At 35.0% G+C, this 23,192-nt stretch overlaps 3 protein-coding genes across 5 annotated transcripts; 2 read left to right on the top strand and 1 right to left on the bottom strand.

Annotated features, from left to right (window-relative positions):
- Positions 1-5,357: 5,357 nt before the first annotated feature.
- bdh2 (3-hydroxybutyrate dehydrogenase, type 2) lies at positions 5,358-11,344 on the top strand. 2 transcript variants are annotated; one of them, XM_059552613.1, is made up of 10 exons: positions 5,358-5,421; positions 5,867-5,954; positions 6,854-6,932; positions 8,263-8,359; positions 8,578-8,686; positions 9,656-9,716; positions 9,970-10,083; positions 10,198-10,256; positions 10,699-10,791; positions 10,946-11,344. In XM_059552613.1, exons 2-10 carry the CDS (start codon positions 5,883-5,885, stop codon positions 10,997-10,999), a joined length of 738 nt encoding a protein of 245 aa, XP_059408596.1. In that variant the 5' UTR covers positions 5,358-5,421; positions 5,867-5,882; the 3' UTR covers positions 11,000-11,344. The 2 variants fall into 2 exon arrangements, with proteins under 2 accessions (XP_059408596.1, XP_059408595.1); XM_059552612.1 differs by lacking the exon at positions 5,358-5,421 and adding an exon at positions 5,596-5,705.
- Positions 11,345-11,493: 149 nt separating this feature from the next.
- On the top strand, positions 11,494-18,526 carry LOC132142614 (sodium/hydrogen exchanger 9B2-like). Of its 2 annotated transcripts, none has more exons than XM_059552610.1 (12): positions 11,494-12,436; positions 13,396-13,612; positions 13,878-14,048; positions 14,989-15,131; positions 15,350-15,477; positions 15,562-15,737; positions 16,187-16,293; positions 16,411-16,560; positions 16,832-16,940; positions 17,045-17,181; positions 17,335-17,518; positions 18,199-18,526. In XM_059552610.1, the coding sequence occupies exons 1-12, from the start codon at positions 12,344-12,346 to the stop codon at positions 18,258-18,260; spliced, it is 1,677 nt and encodes a 558-aa protein (XP_059408593.1). In that variant the 5' UTR covers positions 11,494-12,343; the 3' UTR covers positions 18,261-18,526. The 2 variants fall into 2 exon arrangements, with proteins under 2 accessions (XP_059408593.1, XP_059408594.1); XM_059552611.1 differs by having other exon boundaries at positions 13,399-13,612.
- A 1,504-nt stretch (positions 18,527-20,030) lies between these two features.
- LOC132142617 (CDGSH iron-sulfur domain-containing protein 2-like) lies at positions 20,031-23,080 on the bottom strand. The gene is made up of 3 exons (XM_059552615.1): positions 22,857-23,080; positions 22,047-22,261; positions 20,031-21,512 (listed from the first exon to the last, which is right to left on the bottom strand). Exons 1-3 carry the CDS (start codon positions 22,957-22,959, stop codon positions 21,423-21,425), a joined length of 408 nt encoding a protein of 135 aa, XP_059408598.1. The 5' UTR covers positions 22,960-23,080; the 3' UTR covers positions 20,031-21,422.
- Positions 23,081-23,192: the final 112 nt, after the last annotated feature.

Below are 23,192 nucleotides of genomic sequence, written 5' to 3' on the forward strand. Positions count from 1 at the left end.
AAGTTCAATTTCAAAAATTGAACAGGATTGTTGCTAGCTCACATCTCTCCTGACATCTTTGAATTTCAAATAACTTGCTGTTGTCATTACGTAATAGTACCAAACTGGAGACCATTTTGTAGACCTACTGGAGATACTAAATACTAATTCTGAAATTCAACTTTTTCCTCTCTTTCTAAACAAAAAAAAATTGAATTAAATAAGAAAAAAATAGTGTAAATTTGTGAACTCATACTTTTAGACAGCATATATTTAATAATCCTAGAGGTGACCATATAGATACTTCAAAATATCAATATCTTGTATTCAGCAGTGTTGTTTTCTGTATGCACTTGCTCGTGTCTTTGACACATTCCACTGCAACATTTGGGTCAACAATCCTGTCTGTTCACACCGAGTAATGGCACTTAACCCTGCTAGCTCCAGGGAAACTGTCCCTGCTATTAGTATCCAATTGCAATTTCAACAGCACCCGATGGAAAATTTCCACCAGGTAAAAAATATAAAATGGAATGCTGCCTGGTTTAGTTAAATCCTCTGCGAGAATATAGCTTACAGATGGTGACTATCTACTATTTAAGCTTCTTCTTCTTCTTCTTTTTGAGATCAAATTTTCTGTGACAACCAAACTCAGGTCAGACCTTCAGGATGTTCTGATGCTACTGTATATGTACAGTATGCTGTATCTTTTCAAATTTATCAGACTTGTGGTTTTGTAAACCGGATGATTAAATCCGTGAAAAAAAAAAAAAAAACCGCTCATGCTTTCACTGAGGGGGTTAAAACTTGATTTAACCAGGCAATCTAGTAACACTAGCAAAGTCTAGCAACTAGCTTGTCATGTTAACAATTAGTGTAATTTTAACTGTAAAATATTGTAAATGAAACGGGGAAAAACTGTTAGTAGGTAAACAGTAAGTTCCTGTACTATATAGGGAAAACTGTAAATTATCTAAATATATTTATATATTATATTATATATTTATTCATTTAGCAGATGTTTTTATCCAAAGCGACTTACAGATGAGGACAGTAGAAGCAATCAAAAACAACAAAAAGAGCAATGATATATAAGTGTTATAACAAGTCTCAGTTAGGTTAAAAAAAACATTAAATTAAATTAAATAGACATTTCATGTAATTTTACAGTAAACGATGTATAATTAACAGTAAAAACTGTAAACTAATATTCCCAGAATTCCCTGTGTGACACTCCACATTTGAAAGTATTTTGTTTAAATAATCATGTTTCTTAACAGTTTTGTTTGTTATCAGTTATATACATGTGGGTTTATTTTTACATCTTCTGTTTGTTTAATGTATGTTAATTGCATTATTTGATATCTTGATGAAGTTTAGTGATTGAATGACTCTGTACACCTCCTATATATTACTGTAGTATATACTTCAGCTTGTGGAAAAGCTACTTGTGATGAACTGATTATTCATATTGCTGTCTCTTTTACCACCTGCATTACTATGGTGGTTGTCAGTTTATTTTAAAGATACAAAATAGATTTAAGTAGTGTGCATTGTTGAATTGACTAGTTTACACAAATTTTTTTGTTTGTAAATTAATTTTATACTGTAAAATGTACAGTTTTTTTTTGTAAATGGTTTTACAGCTTTTACAACCACAGCTGCCAAAATTGTTTTGTAAAAACTACAGATTTTTATTTTCAGTGCATGTTCTAAAACATGCTCATCACACAAGTGTGTAGCGTATCAGACCCGAACCAGATAAATTAAAGAGTCAATCAGGTCCATGGTTGAAACACGAGCCAAATTCCTCAGAAAGGCAACAGGAGGTCGTAAATCATTCCTAGTGCCACAAGTCAGAAGCAAGATAACCAACCAACCAACTCTTTCACAGAACAGTTTTCAACATTAACACTATCAGAACAATTATTGACAATTTCAATTTGGAGAAGAGATTGTCAAATTTGGGGCAAGTAATCAAGATGCAATGCCGGCCATCACATGTAAACCCATGAGAGTAATAAACAAGATCATTGGATTGACCCCCCTCCCCCCACCTAGCAGAACCAGACTGAAATTCCTAAGGGGGGCCTTTTAACCTCTGGTTTTCACAGAACATCCTTATGTCAGAGAATAGCACAGGAACTGTTTTTTTATTTTTATAGATTTACATGCACCAAAATGAACTCAAAAGGACTTATAAATGAATATCAGTCCATTGCTTAACTCCATATTCATTTATATGTAACCCACACATTTGACCATCATGTTTATAATCTCTTATTGTGCATGTCTTTTAATAACTATTTGATAGCTTAAGGATTCATATTCATGTTTCGTATGTACGTGTTTGAATCTGTTAGCTTGAAACATTCCTGACCATCAGTTTGTTGTCAAATATATCATATTCTTGTTATAGGAATCATTTCCAAAATTATACCCTGCAAGAGCGGGAAAACTCGGACCACATGCTTGATAAGATAACATATGATTTATGATACCCCAGAGCAAAGACAATATCTAATTGGTCAACACAACATTTGAGGTGTGGCCAAAAGGCCAGTTTAAATACTCAGGACACCATCAAATTCTGCTTTTAGCTTGTAGTTTGCTTTTAGCATTTGCTTTTCAGCTGCTGCTTTAAGTCTTTTAGCGTTCTTTGAGCGCGGTTCCAGTGTGCGTCAAGTTCATTTCTTAAACTGCCGATCTTGTTACTGTACTAATTAATATTGTTTTCACTATAGTTTGGATATTAATATCCAGTGCAGATTTGATGTTAAACGGCTCGTTCAGTGAATCGCAGGGCATTTCAGTGATCAGCCGTGTAACAGTGATTTGGTTCAAATTCCCTTTAAAATCTTAAATGATTCCCTTTGCGCTAAATTGACTTGTTTCCCTTACAAGTGTCATGATCATTTGATTTTTTTTGTGTGTTTTTTAAAAGCTTCTTTTTATTCCCCGTGCATTGTAATCATTATCTACAAGACATTTCTCTTTAAATACCTAAAGATTATGCTGCCTTTTAGAGCAAAAGGCCGACTGAGAGCTGAATAAGGACCCAAAAAGGTCCTTCAGTCAGTCAGCCAATAAAACACATTTTGCTCATTTGATGTTTGTAAACCTTTTTTTTTTTGCAGAAGTGACGTGTCTTAGAAAGTGTCTAAACTCATGGGTAATCTGCTAATGTTGTAAATGTCAAAGTTGTAAATCACTGCATGGTGAAAAATACAGTTCAGCGGTGGGTTTCTTTCCTTAAAATATTGTTCTGTTCAGACTCATTACTAGAGAATGGCTTGACCTACAATGAAATCTATTAAAAGTAGATTTAAAAAGACAAACACTTTACTCACTTATCACTTGTGATAAATCGAAACAGTCGAGCTCATTTGTGGGAGGAAAGTAAGATAAATCTTAACATGAAAGTTATGATACTGCAGGATGAATTTGACAGTTACATTATTCTCTGCAGCTCAGACTAATTAAGGGTTCTTGATTAATGACAGCCTTACTACAGTAATATAAAAACAATAAGAAATCAATTATCCAGTCTTCTAAGGAGCACCCTTTCCATTTAAGGTGTCAAGATGCTAATTAACTATACCACAGAATTTATGGGAGCTTGTGTGTGCATGCATTTTAAAAACACTCTACTGTGACAACTACTTATCTGTATGTGGGTTTGGAATCAATTGATGGGTTGGTTTTGCAATTTGGGGTGAATGAATGAATCAGTAAGCTGTAGAAGCCTGAATTATTTTTGCGTTCACATTATTTGTATTTGTAAAACAGATACAATGTTCTTGAAAACTTGATTTAAAAGGATTAAACCTAACACTCACAATAAGGAATTGATGAATCTCTGCCAACAGTGGTTCAAGCTTGTGTGCAATGTGACAAATGAGTCATATCCATAACAGTGATGAAACTGTTGTGCACTATATAGACAAAATATTGTAATATATATTATGCAATATAAAATATAGAACTATAATTTCTCTGGAAATTTTTCTGTGCTGTTTCATACTGCATGTATTCACTTATTTTCTTCTTGTGCAATGTGCTCATGTATAAATATATAAATCTATTAATGTTTTTAAATCAAAGGAATGGATGGTTTAATGGCAAGCCTGTGATGTAAAAAGAAAGTTAAGCCCCAGGCATAAAAAATGTATTTACCTCCACTTTTTTGCAGGATCGATAAGCCATTAAAGGTTTCCTACAACCTTAATAAGACATCCACTGAACTACACGAACCCTCTGCATGTTCTGTGTGTTTATTTTCATGCCTCTAAGCTCACAAAGCACTAATTTCAGCTCAGTGAATTGGATGATGGGATAAATTCAACATCAAAGTATTAAGAGTCAAACAATTTGCTTGTAGGTGCATTCGGGTTTTTTGCACTGCATTGGCCAAGTGGTGATTTGACAATGGATTGGAGATTGGATTTGGCTCCTAGCACCCATTGACAGTAAATGCAGAGCATAGTCTTTAAGCAAAGCAATTTTTCCTTTAGCCTTTTGATTGGACAATCGTGACCCTAAGTGGTGTGCCTGAGCAAACAGAAACATTATGGGTCATGTCAAGTTGCAACTTCATTCTCTTCAAATTGTGACATCATTATCGATGTTAAAAAAATTTTTTTATATGCTTTTAATATACATAAATCATGAGCTTCTCTTTTACAATTTTAGCAAAGATAATGGTATGATGGTAATTGACCCTTGCACCACAAGCAGCTCTGACATTTTAAGCAGTTAATGTTTATTTCAAAATAAAAGCCCATTAAACTGTGGCAACACTGTTTAATGCTAGTTCTCTATTACCCAGCCATTGCACATCATGTTGTTGTGTGTTACACCATCTTCTTGAAACTTCATGAAGCACCGAAGTAGCCATCTATATTTCCTTCATCCTTAGTGCTTCTGAAATATGCAATTTGCCAAAATAAATAAATAAATAAATAACAATAATAATAAAATAATAATAAGTGAAAAAAGTGAAAGTAATAAAAAATATAGTTTTTTTTTTCTTTTCCCTTAGATATTAATTACCTATCAGTTTCTAATAATGGCAGTTTAGATCAAATAGTCTGAAGGTGAGCAAATGTCTTTTTTTTTTTTTAGTGTAATGATTATTGGACATTGTTTTATTCTGAATAGAGCTGCATTATCACTTCACCAGTAACGTTATCATCATCATGATAATCATTACTGTTGTTGTTATTGTTCTTATTATGGTTGTTATTATTATGGTAAAATATTTAAAAAACACATATTTCCTATACCTTGTGTTGACGTATTTGCTGTACAATAATTGGTCGCATTATGTTTACGTTCATTCGTGTATTTATTAAACTTTTATTTTGATAGAATATTTAACCCTGAACTACACGGACGTTGGTCCGTCACGTGTATTTTTTTTCTGGAACACAGAAGTTGTCGGTAAGTGAAGAAGTTGTCAGTAAGTTCTTCGACTGTTCGTCATTCTTGCATACAGGCTTTGACATTTTTACTGACTATCCGTTAAGCATTAATGACATTTAAACGTGAACAGCGATTTTTTTGTTTATTCTAATTCATTCGCTCGTCACGTGACACGCTCGCTACACATAATGAAACATAAACAAATCAACGTCTCATAATTCATGATATATCTATGTGCTCCGGGATTAATCGTACACTCCTGAATATTCATCACCTACAATTACCCATCAACAGATGATCAGGTTATTTGCTGCAAACGAGAACTGCTTTATAAACTCAATTCATGCAGGCTTTGTTAAACTGGGATATAAACAACATGACGTTTCGAGCTGTTCAGTTTGACTTTAAACGTTTAAATGTGTTATCCTTTATAGAATATATGCTTTTTTCTCTGCACGTTTAGGTTATTATTGAAGACAATGGGCCGTTTGGATGGGAAAGTGATAGTCCTTTCAGCAGCAGCACAAGGCATTGGAAAAGCTTCTGCTATAGTAACTATTAATTTTACACCCATTTCAAAGATTTCACGTCCTCCTTACAAATCTAAAAGTTTGCTGCACTTTACTGTGGCTTATTGACAGCCCTGCATGCCACTTTGATGAGTATAATAAATGTATTTACTCTGAGGGTTTACAATTGCTATGTTTTTTCCTTTTGAATAAAAGCTTGCCATGTAAGGACTGTCAAAATGACATTTTAAGGCTGTCAAGTGTAGACGCAGAATTCTTGGACACAGTAACTCTATGAAGAATGCTGAAACCAGCTTGAGGGGAGAATGTTTCTAGCTTTTGCAGCCTATTTTTCTATTTTTACAAGCATTTTTAATTTGAAAATGCTAGAATAATCGTTAAGGGGGGAAGCATAGAGTGTCTCAGATCATTTAGACAAATTCTCTAAGAGTCAACAGCACGTTATCAGCAGAGCGCTGGAGGTGGTTAAGATGCACACCTGCTAGGTGAATACATTTCCATATCAATTGAATATTCAAATGAGTATTAAATGAGAAAAAACTACAGATTGAGGAAACACTGTAGCCCTGAGCCAGTTGGCGGATCACATTATGGGAACAAATGCCATTTAACGAATGGTCTTCAAACGAAACCTCACCAGTGGAGTATATTGAAAGTCTAGATATGGTAGGATTTTACATCGGCCCAGGCTGCTGTGTGCACTAACCCTGCTCAATTTGAGCAATAAAATATCTGTTATCAGGAGAAATGGATTTGATGAAAATTTTGCATTACATTTGTCCATCTTATCGTGAAAAGCTCAAATCAGGTTCAGATATTGAAAAAGTTAGTAAACATCTTGTGTGATTTCAATAGTAAGTAGTCATAGTCATAATGCACGTTGTCGTTTACTGACTTTAACTGTAGCATCATTTTAACAGGCTTTTGCCAAGGAAGGTGCCCAAGTCACTGCTACAGATATCAACGGGGAGAAACTTAAAGAGCTGGATGGCATTCCAGGTAACTCATTGACTGGCTGTGTATTGCCACCTAGTGGGAGTATGTGAAACAAAAACTTTTATAAATATAAACAAGATTCTAATGTTGTTTCCTAGCTATGTATTGAATTTCTGCAATCTTTATCTTTAGCTATCATATCTGATTTTGTTTTTGCAAACTGATCAGATTGAACAGATTTTTGACTATTCTAAAAATGCTAATTTGAAACATTTTGAGTGACGATGATTATAAATAGTGTGCACTCCACTGATATTGGCATCTTTGGTGAAATATGAGCAAAGATGGCAGTGAGAATAAATCTGCATCGTTCATCCTTTTGATCTTTCATTCAGAAAAATTCAGAAAACTCTAACCTTTCATTGAATTAACGACTCCCGGCAGAAAACAATAGGCCCACAACATTAAAGATCCAGCAGTATATTTAAACGTAGGCATGGGGTACTTTTTTTTATCCCTGTTTACACCAAACCCATCGGGTGTTTTTTTTTTTTTTTTTTTTTTCTTTTTTTTCTTTTTTTTTTTTGACCATAGAAGCCAGTTCTTCTGAATATGCTGGAGTTTGTTTTTGGATGAGCAAAGAGGATTTTACTTTTATTGTAGGGGCTGTTTGATATATATATATATATATATATATTTTGATATATTTGATTATATATATATATATATATATATATATATATATATATATATATATATATATATATATATATCTCTCATACCTCCTCATCGTGTATTAGGATGATACAGACACACGTCCTCTTCCAGACAGATTTGTAACATCTTGAAATGATTGGAACTTCTTAATTATTGCCCTAAAGGTGGAAATGGTTTTCAGTGTAAATCATAATACATTTTCTTTCAGGATTCTTTCATGAATAGAAAGATTAAAAGAACATTTATTTGAAATATAAATTTGTTGTGACTTTATACATGTCTTTACTGTCACTGTTGAATAATGGTGGTGTTTATAAAATCATATTAAATGTATTTGTTTGTTTGATTTAATACAGTTGTTATTAAACTCCAATCCTAAATTTAGTGATGGACATCTGGTCCATGTGTGTGCTTTTTAATTTAATTATCTTTGATCTTTGAGCATGTTTAGATAAGATTTTCTACAAAAGGGATTTCAAAGGCTTTTGGGCCTTTTTTATCCTCCCTTTTCATACTGCTCTGCTTTGCCACATAATCCCTTTATTTTGGAAACAAATTGCTTTAGTTCAAAGGTGCTTCTCTTCTCAGGCTTCTGTATGCTCTTCTGAATCCTTGAAAGTTCTTTTATTCCCTTATTATTATTATTATTATTATTATTATTATTTTTTTTTTTTAGGGATCAAAACCAAAGTTGTCGATGTTACCAAGAAAGACCAAGTGGAGGCCCTGGCCAAGGATTTTGACTATGTGGATGTGCTCTTCAATGTTGCTGGGTTTGTATTTCTCATTAAAAGCAATGCTTGAAGCCATATAGACACACAAAAATGGAATGTTGTATGGAATTTCTGTTTGTTGTCTATCCTGCCTAGTTTTACCTTCCAGAAATCACATTTCAGAACACATGGCACAAAAAGCTTGACTTATTTCATTTTTGGGTGAACTGTTCATTTAGCGCACACACTCTCTCTCATTCTTCTTTTTTTTGGCACAGATTTGTCCATCATGGCTCAATACTGGAGTGTGAGGAATCAGATTGGGACTTTACTATGAACGTGAATGTCCGCAGCATGTACCTGATGATCAAGGCCTTCCTGCCTAAGGTCATCTTGTCCTTCTCCTGTCTATGATTATTCCAGAACACCTTAAGATACTACTTCTTTTTCCCATTATCCCTGGAAAATACCTTCATGTTTAAAGATTATATTTTCATCCCCATCTTTTTTGTTCTTTGGGTTAATAGCACAAAACAGATGCCTATCATGCGGTTTACTACTTAATCCCTATGATGGCATATATTTACTCAAATGCTTGCTCAGATGTTGTTGTTGTTGTTTGGGTATTTTTAATGAAATATAAATGTCAAATAAGTATAATTTTTATTAGGGCTGCACGATTAATCGCATGCCATTGTCATGCGTGTCTCTTTAGTAAAGCTGGTTCTGTGATTAGTACTAAATATCCATCACCTGCTTACGGAGCGGCACTTAATATACAGAGCCGTAGTTTGCTGACAAGCTATGCAATATCGCGTTCATAACCGAATGCGATTCATCTGCGATTATGAATGCGATATTGTGTAGCTTGTCAGCGACATGAAAGCTAGCTCATAAAATAATGTTTTTGAAAGAAGTCTCTTCATACAGTTATACAATTAGTATGCAGTTTTAATGCATCTTAAAACGTAATTTATTCCTGTGATGGCAAAGCTGAGTTTTTAATATGCTGATTTGGTGCTAAAGTAAAACTTCAAATATCATTATTAATGTTGAAAACTTATATATTTTTCAAGATTCTTTGATTAGTGGAAAGTACAAAAGAACATTTGAAATGGAAATCTTTTGTAACATTATAAATGTCTTTACTGTCACTGTTGATCAATTTAATGCACCCTTGCTGAAAAAGACTTAAAAAAAACGTATTGAACTTTTGAACGGTACTTTACATCTGGTGATATTATCAACATAAGATCCATGACAGCTACATGAATGCAATAATCCTGCTGTCTGTTTTGAAGTACATTACTTTAACCAGTCAGCCCATTTTAACTAATTTCCCTTATATCCATATAGATGCTGGCTCGTAAATCTGGAAATATCATCAATATGGCATCTGTGGCATCTAGTATCAAAGGTAAAATATTTATATTCTGTTGCAACCTATTTGCATTTTCATGCTGAATTATAAATGGTCTGCTGTAATACATCACGTTGGATATCAAGATTTGGCCCTTTGCTCTTAATTAAATGTGATGACTGACATTGTTCCATGTAGCTCTTGGCATTACCCCCATTATCTCCAGTTTGGCTGATGGTAAAATTGGATAAATGCCAGGTCAGGTGAAGTTTGCCCTCTCCAAATTGCTTATCCTTAATTACATGTCCAGGAGTTGTGAACCGATGTGTCTACAGCACGTCTAAAGCTGCCATCATTGGACTGACCAAATCAGTGGCAGCTGATTTCCTGGAACAAGGAATCCGCTGTAATTGTATCTGCCCTGGTATGCTACTTAACTGATTGGTTTCCTATATTAACTTAAGTCTCTTTAACATACCAAAAACGTCCCTGTACCTAATGAGTATATGAGTCATTTTGCTTCTTTTAACCTTTACAGGAACTGTAGATACACCATCATTACGACAGAGAATTCAGGACAGACCTGATCCAGAGCAGGTACTGCTTCCATTACCAAGACATTGCACTATACAGCCAAGTAACCTGAAGCTGCTTGCGTAATTTTTTTTCTTAGTTTTTCTCAAAATGCAAAACTCTTTTAGAGCTCTCGGAAGACAACTAACAACTAACTGAAGCACATCTAGAGATGAGCAATTATAGAGAAGCTCTGGCTTCTCTGAGTGAAAGTTAATGAGGCTTGAAGTTTATTTTACACAATGTTGAAGTCATGCAACAGAAGCAAATGTAAAAAACAACAAAACAACTATATATATATATATATATATATATATATATATATATATATATATATATATATATATATATATATATATATATAATGTATTATAAGGTTTAAAATGACTTTTCTGTTTTAATATATTTTAAAATATAATTTATTCCTTTGATGATTTATATTTATTTTTTATCTTTCATCTCTCAGGCTTTTAAAGACTTTATGGCCAGACAGAAGAGTGGTAGATTGTGCACTGCAGAAGAAGTGGCACATCTGTGTTTGTACTTGGCCTCAGATGAGGTGAGTCTTCAACCATTGTATAATTTTTCTTTTTTCTGTATCATTTAAAATACATCATGTAGTACTGAATGGGGTGTTGCTGTCTAAACAGTTCACTTGGATTAAAAATATAGTTGGATGCCTAAAATTAATAGAACAATTTTTATTCCTGCAGTCTGCCTATGTAACAGGAACGGAAGCCATCATTGATGGAGGATGGAGACTCTGAGGATGTTTTGTTTAATTTATGAAATAACCTTTAACATGCATGCAGTTTGACTTCCAGAGAAATATAGTCACTGATTTTGTTTATCTTTAAAACTTAAATGCTGCAATGGTGCTCTTGATTAAACTTTCTTACTTTCTTTTCGTTCCTGGCCACTGATGTAAAAATTGTGGATGCCATTGCCAAGCTCACTTATTGCACAACCTGTCATCCAATCTTAATCTTCATAAATTGCTTGATTTAAATAATTATAACATGCGAAATGTAATCAACATTTTTTGGGGAATTTGTGTCTTCTATTAGACAAATTCATAAATAAAGGTTGAGATACAATGTTTTTAAACTAAATCCTTGCATCAAAACAATGAGTAATTTAAAACAGTAAGCTTTGAAACTCGGTTGATACCGGAAGCCTCGCATATAAAATAATATGGATAAAGCATTAAACATTGTGGATGTCGCATGATTATGGGATCGTGATAAACCGTAGACTAGGCTCTTGCCTCCCGACGTCTTGTGATTGGACAGTTGCTGTAAGATCTAGCCAATCACTCCACATGAGGTGGGACTTGTCAGAAAAGGGGTTGGGTAAAATAGCACAGCTTGAACCGGATTGGACCTTTCAATTATTAGGGTTGGACCGGACGTGCGGTTAAACGATATTCCAGCTGTCATTCTAACACTTCCGGATGCCTTTTACCGGCTAAAAGATTTGTTGTTTAAATCTGTCCGCGCATTCTGGGATCAAGCGGTGAAATGTTGAGCATTTTTGTTTTTGTATCTGTAAATCTTAGCACATGTCGGTCAGTCACTTGCAGACAGATACTTCCGCATGAGATATGATGGCATTAAGGATTAAAGCTAGTTTCATTATTTCATGTCAGGTAGGCTAATTGATTTATCATAACAAAAACTATACTCATCACACAGAAAAGGCAATGTCTGGATCACAAACAAACAAGATGAACAAGAAACAATGAAGGAAATCAATCTTTTACTATAGACGATGCTGTAAATAAGAACACCTAGACTAAGAACACTGTGATGTCAGTAATGCTATTCAGTGAGTTATTTACTACAGAGACCATATGCTACGCTCTCTTCAGTCTGGTGAAGCACCATATGGCCCGGGCGTCTCTTTTAGTCCTCTCACAATCCGATTAACCTGTTGAATAAACCAGTCGGTCTCTTTTCTAGTATTCGTGTTATTTCCTCTTTGAAGTTAATCGATAGACGGACTCTGTAATCGCGGTTTATATTAACAGACGGAGAGTTGATAGACTTGACGCTATGATCACGTGCCATGGCTAGAAGACTCGAGCTCGGATAGAGCAGAACTTCGGTGTCATGGAGGATGCTCAGTCCAGACCCCTCCCAGCGCCCTCCACTCACTCTCAGAGGACTGAGGATGCAGCCTGCGGCTTGGGAAATCATGCTGAAGTAGGTTATTAGTGCGAATCCCCCACTTTATGATGGTTTTGTCCGTATAATTTCAGTATTTGTTCTATATAATGAGATAGTTGCCTTTTTGATGTTACAGTATGTAGCTAAAAGGTCTCAAACCTAAATGGACAATATACAAGTTTTAACACTTTAAAATAACGTTAATTTACAAATTAACAAACATTTAAATGCTTTATCGAGTACATAATGTCTAGTACATTCAGATATGTATAAGAAAATACACTGAGAGATCTGAGACTATTTCACAATCTTTAATTTAATAATAAAGAAGCTTCAATTAAATTTCTTTTGTTACTTTTTTTATTTTTTATAATTTTTCTTTTTCAACCTCCCACTCAAACTTTCTGCTATGCCATCAGTCACACAACTATAGACTGCTACCAGTCATTCAAACCCATGTGCAAAAGTGGAATAGAATCTGCATTTGACATGAATTTTATGTTTATTTGTCTTTTTACTGCTGCTCATGTACATGTGCACAAAAATGGCATAAAACTAATAGAGTATAGTAGAGTTTAGTCTCTGCAAACTCTAGAAGGCTGCAATATTATAACAAAATCATTGTTTTATATTTTAATAATGATTATTTTTCTAGATTAGTAGACACATTCATAGTAACCATTTTCTATTTTAATATTAGTTAATTTATAATTTCTGTGATAGCAAACCTGAATTTCCAGCTAAAACTTCAGGAAATTATTCTAATGTTATTTTAAATTGTAATAATATTTCAGAATGTTATTGACTATACTGTATTTTTGATAAAATAATTCTTTCTTTCTTTCTTTCTTTCCATCCAATGGGTATAGTCTCAGACATATGGACATGCACCATACAGTATATGCTGCACTGGAATTTTTTTAATTTATTTTTTTGCCAATTTAGATTTTGCTGCAAAGATCACTGCTCCTCTCTTCACTCCTCTTTTTCTCCAGCAGCATCACCTTACTGTCAGTCAGACAGTCCTGGTGGTTCCAAAGCGCTCCGAGAGCCCCAGTCCAAGTATGACTGAAGAGACGATCTATGTCCCTCGACTGGTGTCTTCAGTTGATGCTTGTACTAACACAGACCCTCCGTACAAATGCTGCCCATGGCTGCGCAGACTATGTCCGTGTCCACCCAGAGGCCTGCTAGCTACCATTATCACCAAAGGTTAGAAAAGTTGCAATGATCTTCTAAAACCTGATTATAGAAATTACATGTACTCTACCCTTCAGAAGTTTGGGGTTGGTAAGATTTTTTAAGGTTTTCAAAGAAGTCTCTTGTGCTCACCAAGACTGCATTAATTTGATCTAAAATACATTAATATTATGAAATGTTATTACTATTTAATATACCTTTTTTTTATCCTAATATATTTTAAAATGTAATTTACTTTTGTGAACACAGTATTTGTTTGTTATTGTCCCCTTTGTAGTGTCCATGGCTGCAGTGCTCTTTGGGGTTGTGTGGTCCATTACAGAGAAGGAATGTCTTCCTGGCGGCAACCTTTTTGGCATCGTGACCTTGTTTATTTGTTCTGTAGCCGGGGGAAAGCTGTTTGGATGCATACGCTTCCCAAATGTGCCACCTTTACCTCCACTACTTGGTAGGAGCAATTTCTGAAAACAATAAGGTGTGGTTACATTAGTGAAATTATGCGTGCAAAAAAACTTTGACTGTTGTTAATGTTAACAATGTAGTGATTTGTAAAGCAATGCTTGCACACAGCACAGTTTTCTGTTGGTCAGCATGGCAAGTTCACATGACTAACTCGAACTTGAGCGAAATCTGCATATGGAACTTTTTTGATTGCTATCGCCCATGAAATTTCAGTAAAAAGGGAAGAAAATAATAACTCTGTTTGGGATGGAATGCAATATGTATGGCACAGTACATACTGTATTCTACCTTTTATGTTTAAAAATATATAACCATTATACTATTTCTGTCATGATTACAAAAAAATAGACCAACATATGAAGTCATTCTGATGGTAACTTCAACAAGAACCTTAATTTTGAACTTCTAATTCATAGCAAGTGTTAAATTGTTTTGATACTAATTTACTCTACCGTTCAAAAATGTTTCTATTTAGTAATTTATATTTCTATTCAGCAATGACACATTAAATTGATCAAAAGCAAGAGTAAAGCACATTTTTATTGTTACAGGGATTTCCATTTCAAATAAATGCTATTCCTTTGAACGTTGTTGTTTTTTTTTACAATAAGCAAAATGTTTCTTGACCAATATATTAAAATTGAAAACATTTTAAATTGTAAAAAAATATTTAACAATATTGCTGTATTTTCTAATGCAGTAATATAGAATTTTATATGATCAAATGAATGCAGCCTTGATCTATGGCCATAAGAGATTTCTTACTGCCTCCAAACTTTTGAACAGTAGTGTATAATTGAATTTTCCCCACAGCTCTGTTATTTCTTCGTTTTTTCTCAGAGTGGTCAGTTTCACTGTCAGTGTGAGAAGTGTAAAGTTCTGTTTGTGTTATTCAGTTCTGTTGTTTTCTCTGCGTGTGTCCGCAGGCATGCTGCTGGCAGGGTTCATCCTCAGAAACATCCCTGTGGTGACAGATGCAATTTACATTGATGTTAGATGGTCTGCTTCTCTGAGGAACATCGCACTGGGTGTTATTCTGGTCAAGGCTGGGCTGGAATTAGATGGCAAGGTATGAAACTCCACCGACCCCTGGAGAGTTACACCAAGAACATTGCTGCTAACCCGAGAGGATGTGCCTTCATGCTCTTTAGAATTCTCTTTCAGCCAAACACCATATTGTTTTTTGATTTCCAGTTTCATTTCACGAAGGCTTTTCACTTAACTGAAGACTGTCTGAAAAATTAGTTTACATTTTGTTCTAATATATTGCTTTAATGTGTATTTCAGGCTCTGAAGAAGCTGAAAGCTGTGTGTTTGCGTTTGTCCATGTGCCCTCTCACTTGCGAGGCAACCACTATGGCTGTGATCTCCTATTTAATACTGGGTCTTCCATGGGTCTGGGGCTTTATTTTAGGGTAAACCACTGATTTTGATAAGACAAGAAACTCTCTGAAATGTCTACCGCTACCAACCTTATTGCTGCCGTTTCTGCTCTGTAGGTTTGTTCTTGGGGCCGTTTCTCCAGCTGTTGTGGTTCCGTCAATGCTGCTTCTGCATAAGGAAGGATACGGTTTAGAGCAGGGTATACCTACTCTTCTCATGGCAGCATGCAGCGTTGATGACATCATTGCCATTACCTGCTTCACCACCTGCTTGGGTATAGCCTTTTCAACAGGTATGCCAAAAGATATCTAAAAGGTAGCAAATACACAGTATATTTCTAAAATAAAGTAATAACTGAGAGATCAGTGGCAACATTGGCGCCAAGTCAGCTGACACTGAATTCAACGTTCATTTTGATTGTGATATCAATAACTAACCAGTCTAACAGAGGAATTCAAAATGATTTTACATAGATGGAAGACATTTAGGATAGACTACATTGTGCTAAATTCTAAAGTATGTTGTTTTTTTTTGTATAAAATTAAAATCTCTTAAAAAACAGACCACCCTTTTAATAGTGTTTGCATATGAATTATTACATTTTGTATATTAACACATGCAATTGTTGAAGTATTTGAATTTATTACTATTTACTAAATAATTCTTTCTCCAGGTTTTATGGACTTCCTTGGTGTTCGTGGTCTCATTTTATATTGGTGGTCTTTCTGTCGTCCTCTGCAGGCACCGTGTGGTTAAATGTGCTGAGGGGACCGCTGGAGGTATTAGGTGGCGCTGCCGCTGGTGTGGCTTTAGGGTACTTTCTACGTTACTTCCCCAGCAGAGACCAGGTACGTGAGCTACATCTTTATGTTTGAAATGTACATGTTGAGATCCAAAAATGTATGTAGTCAGGGTAACAGTTTTCATGGTTGTTGTTGATTTGTGTCTTTTATCTTACCACGCAGGGAAATCTCGTACTGAAGCGTTCCTTCCTGTTGTTGGGGCTGGCCGTGTTTGCTTTGTTTGGCTGTAACGTGGCTGGGATTCCTGGCGCAGGAGGTCTCTGTGCGCTGGTGCTGACGTTTGTGGCTGGAATAGGCTGGGGGAAAGCTAAGGTCTGAATCTCTCCTCCCTAACACACTAGGGATGTGCGAGACTAGTCGACTAAATGTTTATTATTATTATTTACAAAGGCTACATTTTAGACTTACATTGTTTAATCAATGTATAATTTTAAAAACAGTATATCTGGAGCGGAAAATATAATTATTTCATTTTACCTCTAATATGTATTTACTAATATGCATTCATTTTCTCTTTGTCAGTACTAATAGATCTTTCTCCCTGTTTTCTCAGATCACGTGTCTTAATTTCAATGTGTTTCAGGCTCCAGTGGAAGCGGTGGTGGAGAGGTTTTGGCACGTGTTCCAGCCCCTTCTCTTTGGTCTCATCGGTGCGGAGGTTATCATTACATCTTTGGAGGTCACGACTGTGTGTGAGTCTCATACTCCCAGTTTGACAATTCCCTGTTGTCACGTTACAGTAAAATAGCTGATTGAGCCGATGAAGTTCATCATCTCAAATGTAATGTGTCCTCAGTTCTGGGTATAGCAGCCCTGTTCATCGCACTCACGGTACGCCTGCTTATCACTTTTGTTGTGGTACTGCGAGCCGGCTTTAACCTGAAAGAGAAAGTCTTCATCGCTCTAGCCTGGATGCCTAAAGCAACAGTACAGGTATACTTGTCGAGTCTAACAAATTGACCTTTTGCTTTACTGTGCCTTTATCTTTTACTCAGTCCTTCTATGTATTTTAGACAAGTGTGAGCTAAATGGCAAAAAAATGAAATGCATATGAGATTCTTATGAATACTGTGTGACTGGTGTCAGGCTGCCATAGGCTCTACAGCTCTGGACATGGCGCGCTCCAAGAATGACCTTGAGCTGCAGAAGTACGGCATGGACGTCCTCACTGTGGCTGTGCTGTCCATTCTCATCACTGCTCCTATTGGAGCGCTCCTCATCAGTCTACTCGGTCCTCGACTCCTGCGGAAACCAAAGAACCCTGAGTGGGGTGAGGAACATATACAACCTAGTGAGCTGCCTACCTAGGCTACATTTTTAGGAATCATTGGCAGGATTCTAAAGTCAGAGTTGGCACAAAAATTTAGCTTAGCAACATGAACATTAGTCGCACTTACATGAGAAGTGCTAATTGTGAGGTATGCATGAAACCACGTTAAGGGTCAGATCTAAACTGCATAGCTGTGCGAATGATACTGAAGTAGATTTCTGCAAGTGTCTTGCCACCAAAAATCAATGGATAGCAGCTAATCGATTCTGATAAACATGCGACATGAGATGAACATGGAGATGCGTCACCACAGCTTGCTTAATTTGCATGCTACCAGGTCACCCTTTGTCCTTTTTCACTCTGTTTGTTTTATTGTTTGTACAGTGCTGGTTATTGCACTTTGCTAGTGTGTTAAAAAAACACAAGATGATTCAGCTTCTATAATTGAGACCAGTAGATTCAGTTTGCTTCAAATACATAAACCTGCTTTGTGTGAAAATATGAATAAGCCCTTCTTATAATTAGCCTGCTGTACATGAATATATATATTCTTTTCATAAATAGTATAAATTGTTGTAATAAGTACAGAAAATCTCTCTAACATTTGCATGGTACTATAATTTTTTAATGTGTTTAATTAATGTGTATGTTTGTGTTTCTTGTCATTTTCTGAACTGTAGCTGTCAGTCAAGGCGCTTTATCTGCATCAGAGACCCCGATGACATTCGAGAGTGCCCTGTGATGTGTCTGGAATGCATCTGGGAAGTGACAACCCGACATCCAAGGCTGCTGATTATCCTTTTGGTTTTCAAACTGAATTCTCAAACTCATTGCTGCGAGCCACTGAAGTCAGACTGCAAAAGTGGCAGATGCTTTTCAAATGAAGGAACCCAACTCTCATTTTTTACCTTCCAAGGTGGATGAAAACACTATTATTTTTTTCTAACTGGCTTATGTTTGTGTTGATAGTATTTCTTGGAAAAGATATATATATATTACAGATGAGTCTGCAGTGATTGCATGTCAGCGTTGCTGAAAGTCGTGTAGTGTTCAGTGCTGTCATGACTATGTTCGTAATGGAATACTAGCATACTACTTACTGAGCACTGTTCAGTATATACTGTATACAGCCTTCTATAGTTTTATATTTATATGCACAGCTTGTCTTATATGTCCTCAAGGCCTTTTAGAGAAACTACATATGTATTTTATGATTATGATTCCTTATATAATGTGTATTAAAGTATACAGATATTAGGCTTACACTGTAAGTGGCATGAACTAAAAAGACAAAGATATCATTATGCTATTATGACAACATAATGCCTGATGCTGATGCATCTAAATAATTGTTTCAGAAGCCTTCACAAGTGACGATCGTGAGCTGTGACATAAAATGTATTAAAATAATTAATGTATTAAATATTAATTGCATGGTTTTAATAGCCCCGAAAACAAAGAATTGGACAGTGGAAAATGTTCATTATAATACATGCCTATTTATTTTGCTATTGTCAATGTAAAGCGATGGCTATTTTAAATTGATTTCTTTTTTTCTTATTGAAAAACATTTAACATTCTGATCAAATAATGAGGCTAGAAAAAGAGGTTTCTTTTGATTCACACATCAGCATGGAACTGGAAGGTCAAGTTGAGTATGTTACAGGATAAGAGTATTTCATTTTGGCAAATGTAGTTTATCAAAGTATTCTATATACTGCAGTAATAGTATGTGTAGTAACTATTCCAAACACAGTCATTGATCTGCATTCTGAGATTGATCAGTGTTTTTGCAGGGATCTTGTCAGCCTTGTTACACATGCAGTCAAATACTGCTGTAAAAATGGTTACATTCTGTGTTTACAGTGAAAGAAATCTTTAGAACCTAAAGGATTTTTTTTTTATTAGTATGACAGTATGATTAGTAGAATGACAGCCTAGATTTACCTCGCCATTGCAGTTACTTTCCATGAACCATATTTATTTTTTTCCATATGATTGTTTTCATGAAATGTTGAACATTGAATGTTCTATAGAATCATGAGAAAGGGTATTGGCGATATAACTTATTTTGTGAATAGTGTTAGTGGTTTATGTTTACTGCTTGAAATGTACAAGGTTTTGTGTTGTGATTTGTGTTACAGTAATTGTAATAATTCATGCAGTCACTGTTAATATAAGCAATTAAATGACTACTCTTAAGACCTTATTTTAATATTGTCATCTTTATATATTAAATTGATTTCTATGTTGTATGTGTAGTCTATTTGTAGATGTACAGTATGGCTGCAGAAAATGAATGACATTTGCCTTTTTAGTAAATGAAAGGCAAAACCCCCTGTTCATATTTGAAAGCATATCTTTTTATATTGTCTAATGCAAATCAGATGCAAAGAGGCAGCACTGTTACTTTCTGAGAAGACATTTCAAGCATCGTGTGGTAGAGTTACAACACTTTGTGGTTAAGAAAAAGTACACAGAAGAAACAGAAACTTAGAAAAAACAAGCAGACTGTTAGCATGGCATCACATATCCGCCACTCACACTTATTTATTAAAACAACAGATAATGCGCAAAACAAAAACAGCATTTAGAGTTGAAAAAAAATCAGGGATGTAAAATAAATTGGTTACCTTTTATTTTACAAAAGTCATTTGGCACATTCCAGTTACCATACATACATGTAACTTTTATGAAAACACTTATGAACAGGAGCTATCAAATATGAAACATGGCACACAAAAAAAAAAACTAAACAAGGGATTGTCAAACTATTTTGAATAGGAATGAATGCACAGGTATTATGAATTGTAATTGTTGCAGCATGTTGGTTTAGCTGGAAGTAAAAAAGAGGCCACATGTCTTTGTTACATTATGATAAATATTGTAATATATGAATAATGTATATCAAAAGCTCTGACCAAAGCTTTTGTTATAATCGAATGCAATGTGAAATAGCTATGTACGCAAACACAAGTCAAGTTTAGTATCCAGCACTTGGATACTTTAAGATAATTTAGCAGGCATTATACAACTCTTGTCGGTTTAGGAATAATTCTGCATAAAATGACAAATAAGTAAAAACAACAAAAACTAATCCTAATAAATGTACTTCACATTGAAAAGTTGAAAGTATTTGATTTTTCGTGTTGTCTCATAAAAACGTTTTATCACATGACAATAAAACAGGAAAAGTAAAAGGCAACGTAACATTCAAACTGAATCTAGATACAGATTAAGAATAGAAAAGACACTCTTCATGGCCACAAAGACTGATCGGTGACGATAATCACCATTTTTCCTTATGGCCAAGGTATATTGCACACAAAAATCTACTACATTTGCCAAGTATAAAAAGTAAACACACCAGAGCATTGTAACAAAAAGTAATCAATATAATAAATCAGTGACACTTTACAATAAGGTTCATTAGTTAACATGATTTATCTACTTTAGTTAGCATGAACTAAGAATGAAGAATACTTCTACAGCATTTTATGATCTTAGTTAATGTTAATTCCAGCATTTACTAATGCATTATTAAAATCAAAAGTTGTGCTTGTTTACATTAGTTAATAAACATTAATGAACAGTGAACAACTGTATTTTAATCTAGTAACATTGTTTATTAATCTTTGTCAATGTAACAAATGTATTGTTCATTGTCAGTTCATGTTAGTTAATACATTACATTAACTAATGGAACCTTACTGTAAAGTATTTACCAATTAATCTCTCAGATCAACCATGATTTCTTGAGGATTAAAGTCAAAATTGACAGCTCTATGCGTCTCGATACCACAATCAAAAGTTGGAAATAGTTTTTGGTAAGTACAACAAACTAAATTACAGCAGGTCTTTCAGTGGAGAAAATATGTTTTTAATATGGGCCAAAGCAGGAGGGCTACAGAGTTTTCTTCTTAAGAATAAGTGGACCAACGTTGTCTCCAGTCAGTTCGTTATGCTTTATGTGCGATTTATCGCAAACGGGAAACTGCAAGATAAGAAAGAACAAATTTAGCGCTGATAGAGAGAGTAGTTCTTAGGCACCCTGAGGCTTTTGACAAAAATTACACTTAGAAAGAGGAAGTAGAAAAAAAATGGGGACATATGTTTTCTTATAATACTTTTTTCCCTCTTTGATCTAAATATAAATGTTCTTTTTTTTTTTTGGTGGCACAATTTAGTTTTTCCATGTCCATTTGTCCGCCTTTCTCAATTTTCCCTACTGTTTGATTGCTTGAATCATTGTCCAGCTCCAATCTACAAAATGCGACTAATGCATTAAGACATATTATTAACATTACAAAAAATATTAACATTAAGATCATGATTTTCTGTAAAGCTGCTCAAAACACTGTATTGTGAAAAGAGCTATACATAATTTGACGACTTTGCTGCTGTTATAGTATATGTTCATAGTACATTGATCTACTTTACATTTTCTCATGATATGACCCATTTAAATTCATTTTAAATCTACAAAAATATATTCTCTGTATTTTTCCTCAGGAATCAAACCTCCTACCGTTTTAGATCGCCAGCATCGGCAGTAGCAAACATTTGGAGTCCTCAGGTCCTCTATGTCGATCTCATTCACCACTTTAGGGTTTTCTTTTTGGATCTTCAGATTTATTAGACTGTCTCTTTGCTTTTGCTTTTTGGGCAGGAAGGGCCGGATGGTCAGATAACCCAACAGAGCCAAAATGCCCAATAGGGGTAGGAGCCGCAACCACTCTGAAACTGAGACACGATCAACAGTCATCATAGAGTTTAGATTGGACACTGAATTATCACAATGACTCTTCACAATCCAGTCAGTGAAGGATCTTCTACTCAATGTGATAAGTGTCAGATAAAGTAATATCCAATGATCAACACACTTACAGTACTTACACACATGTGCCTTAGTGATAATTAACCTGTCATGAACTACTGATGGTGGGTTAATTTAGGTGTCTGTACAGACTACTTTAACACATTTAAAGATGCAAATAGTTCTGCGTTTATTGTGCCATCTTTTCTAATACTATAATAAAGAAAAGCATGCTGTCAGATGATCTGCGTATTTTGTTCTTCACATTTTCTTAGACATAAACTCACTAGTGTGGATATTTTGTATATCAAAAGTAGAACCACTTGTGCATTGAGGCACTGCATCTTTTGTATCTTCTCAAGAATTTGCATGTTAGATGGAATATCATTAAAACTAGCTTTTTTTTTCTCCAACCATTTAATTAGCGTTTAACAACGGAAAACCGAGACAATTACATCACTCTTTGTTTGCAGGCATATTTTCCACCAACGCTTGTGACATACTGTATGCTGAAACACATACCTGTGAGTCTCGCAAAACCGCTGATTGTATCTGGAATGGGTAGTTTCTTGAGGTAGGTTGGAAGTTGCGTTTTGATCATCTTGGAGATAGTTTCTAACACCATCTTGAATGACTTTCAGCGCTTCTAATTGAGAGACACAGCAGGATATTTCCTGGGACATTCTACGTCACTTGCGTAATCGGTCGGTCGATGAGAAGTGGGGCTCCTCAAGGCTGGAAGAATATACGTAGCTGTGACCGTGAATAAGCGTAAGTGCACGACGCGCAGTGAAAGCGTCAACCAATCAGCATCTGCAGAGTTGGTTGCGCCCGATTGGTTGCTTTCACCGCTCTACT

This window comes from Carassius carassius, chromosome 6 (genome assembly GCF_963082965.1).
Source record: "Carassius carassius chromosome 6, fCarCar2.1, whole genome shotgun sequence".
Lineage (NCBI taxonomy): Eukaryota > Metazoa > Chordata > Actinopteri > Cypriniformes > Cyprinidae > Carassius > Carassius carassius.

Coding starts and splice junctions, on each gene's coding strand:
- bdh2 (XM_059552612.1), top strand. Junction 5,955..6,853: donor TTGGAAAAGCTTCTGCTATA/GTAACTATTAAT, acceptor TCATTTTAACAG/GCTTTTGCCAAGGAAGGTGC. Junction 10,084..10,197: donor CTGTAATTGTATCTGCCCTG/GTATGCTACTTA, acceptor TAACCTTTACAG/GAACTGTAGATACACCATCA.
- LOC132142614 (XM_059552610.1), top strand. CDS start 12,344: ATGGAGGATGCTCAGTCCAGACCCCTCCCAGCGCCCTCCACTCACTCT. Junction 12,437..13,395: donor GCTTGGGAAATCATGCTGAA/GTAGGTTATTAG, acceptor CTTTTTCTCCAG/CAGCATCACCTTACTGTCAG. Junction 15,478..15,561: donor GTCTGGGGCTTTATTTTAGG/GTAAACCACTGA, acceptor TCTGCTCTGTAG/GTTTGTTCTTGGGGCCGTTT.
- LOC132142617 (XM_059552615.1), bottom strand. CDS start 22,959: ATGGTGTTAGAAACTATCTCCAAGATGATCAAAACGCAACTTCCAACC. Junction 22,262..22,856: donor CGGTTTTGCGAGACTCACAG/GTATGTGTTTCA, acceptor ATCGTGTCTCAG/TTTCAGAGTGGTTGCGGCTC. Junction 21,513..22,046: donor GATGCTGGCGATCTAAAACG/GTAGGAGGTTTG, acceptor CTTATCTTGCAG/TTTCCCGTTTGCGATAAATC.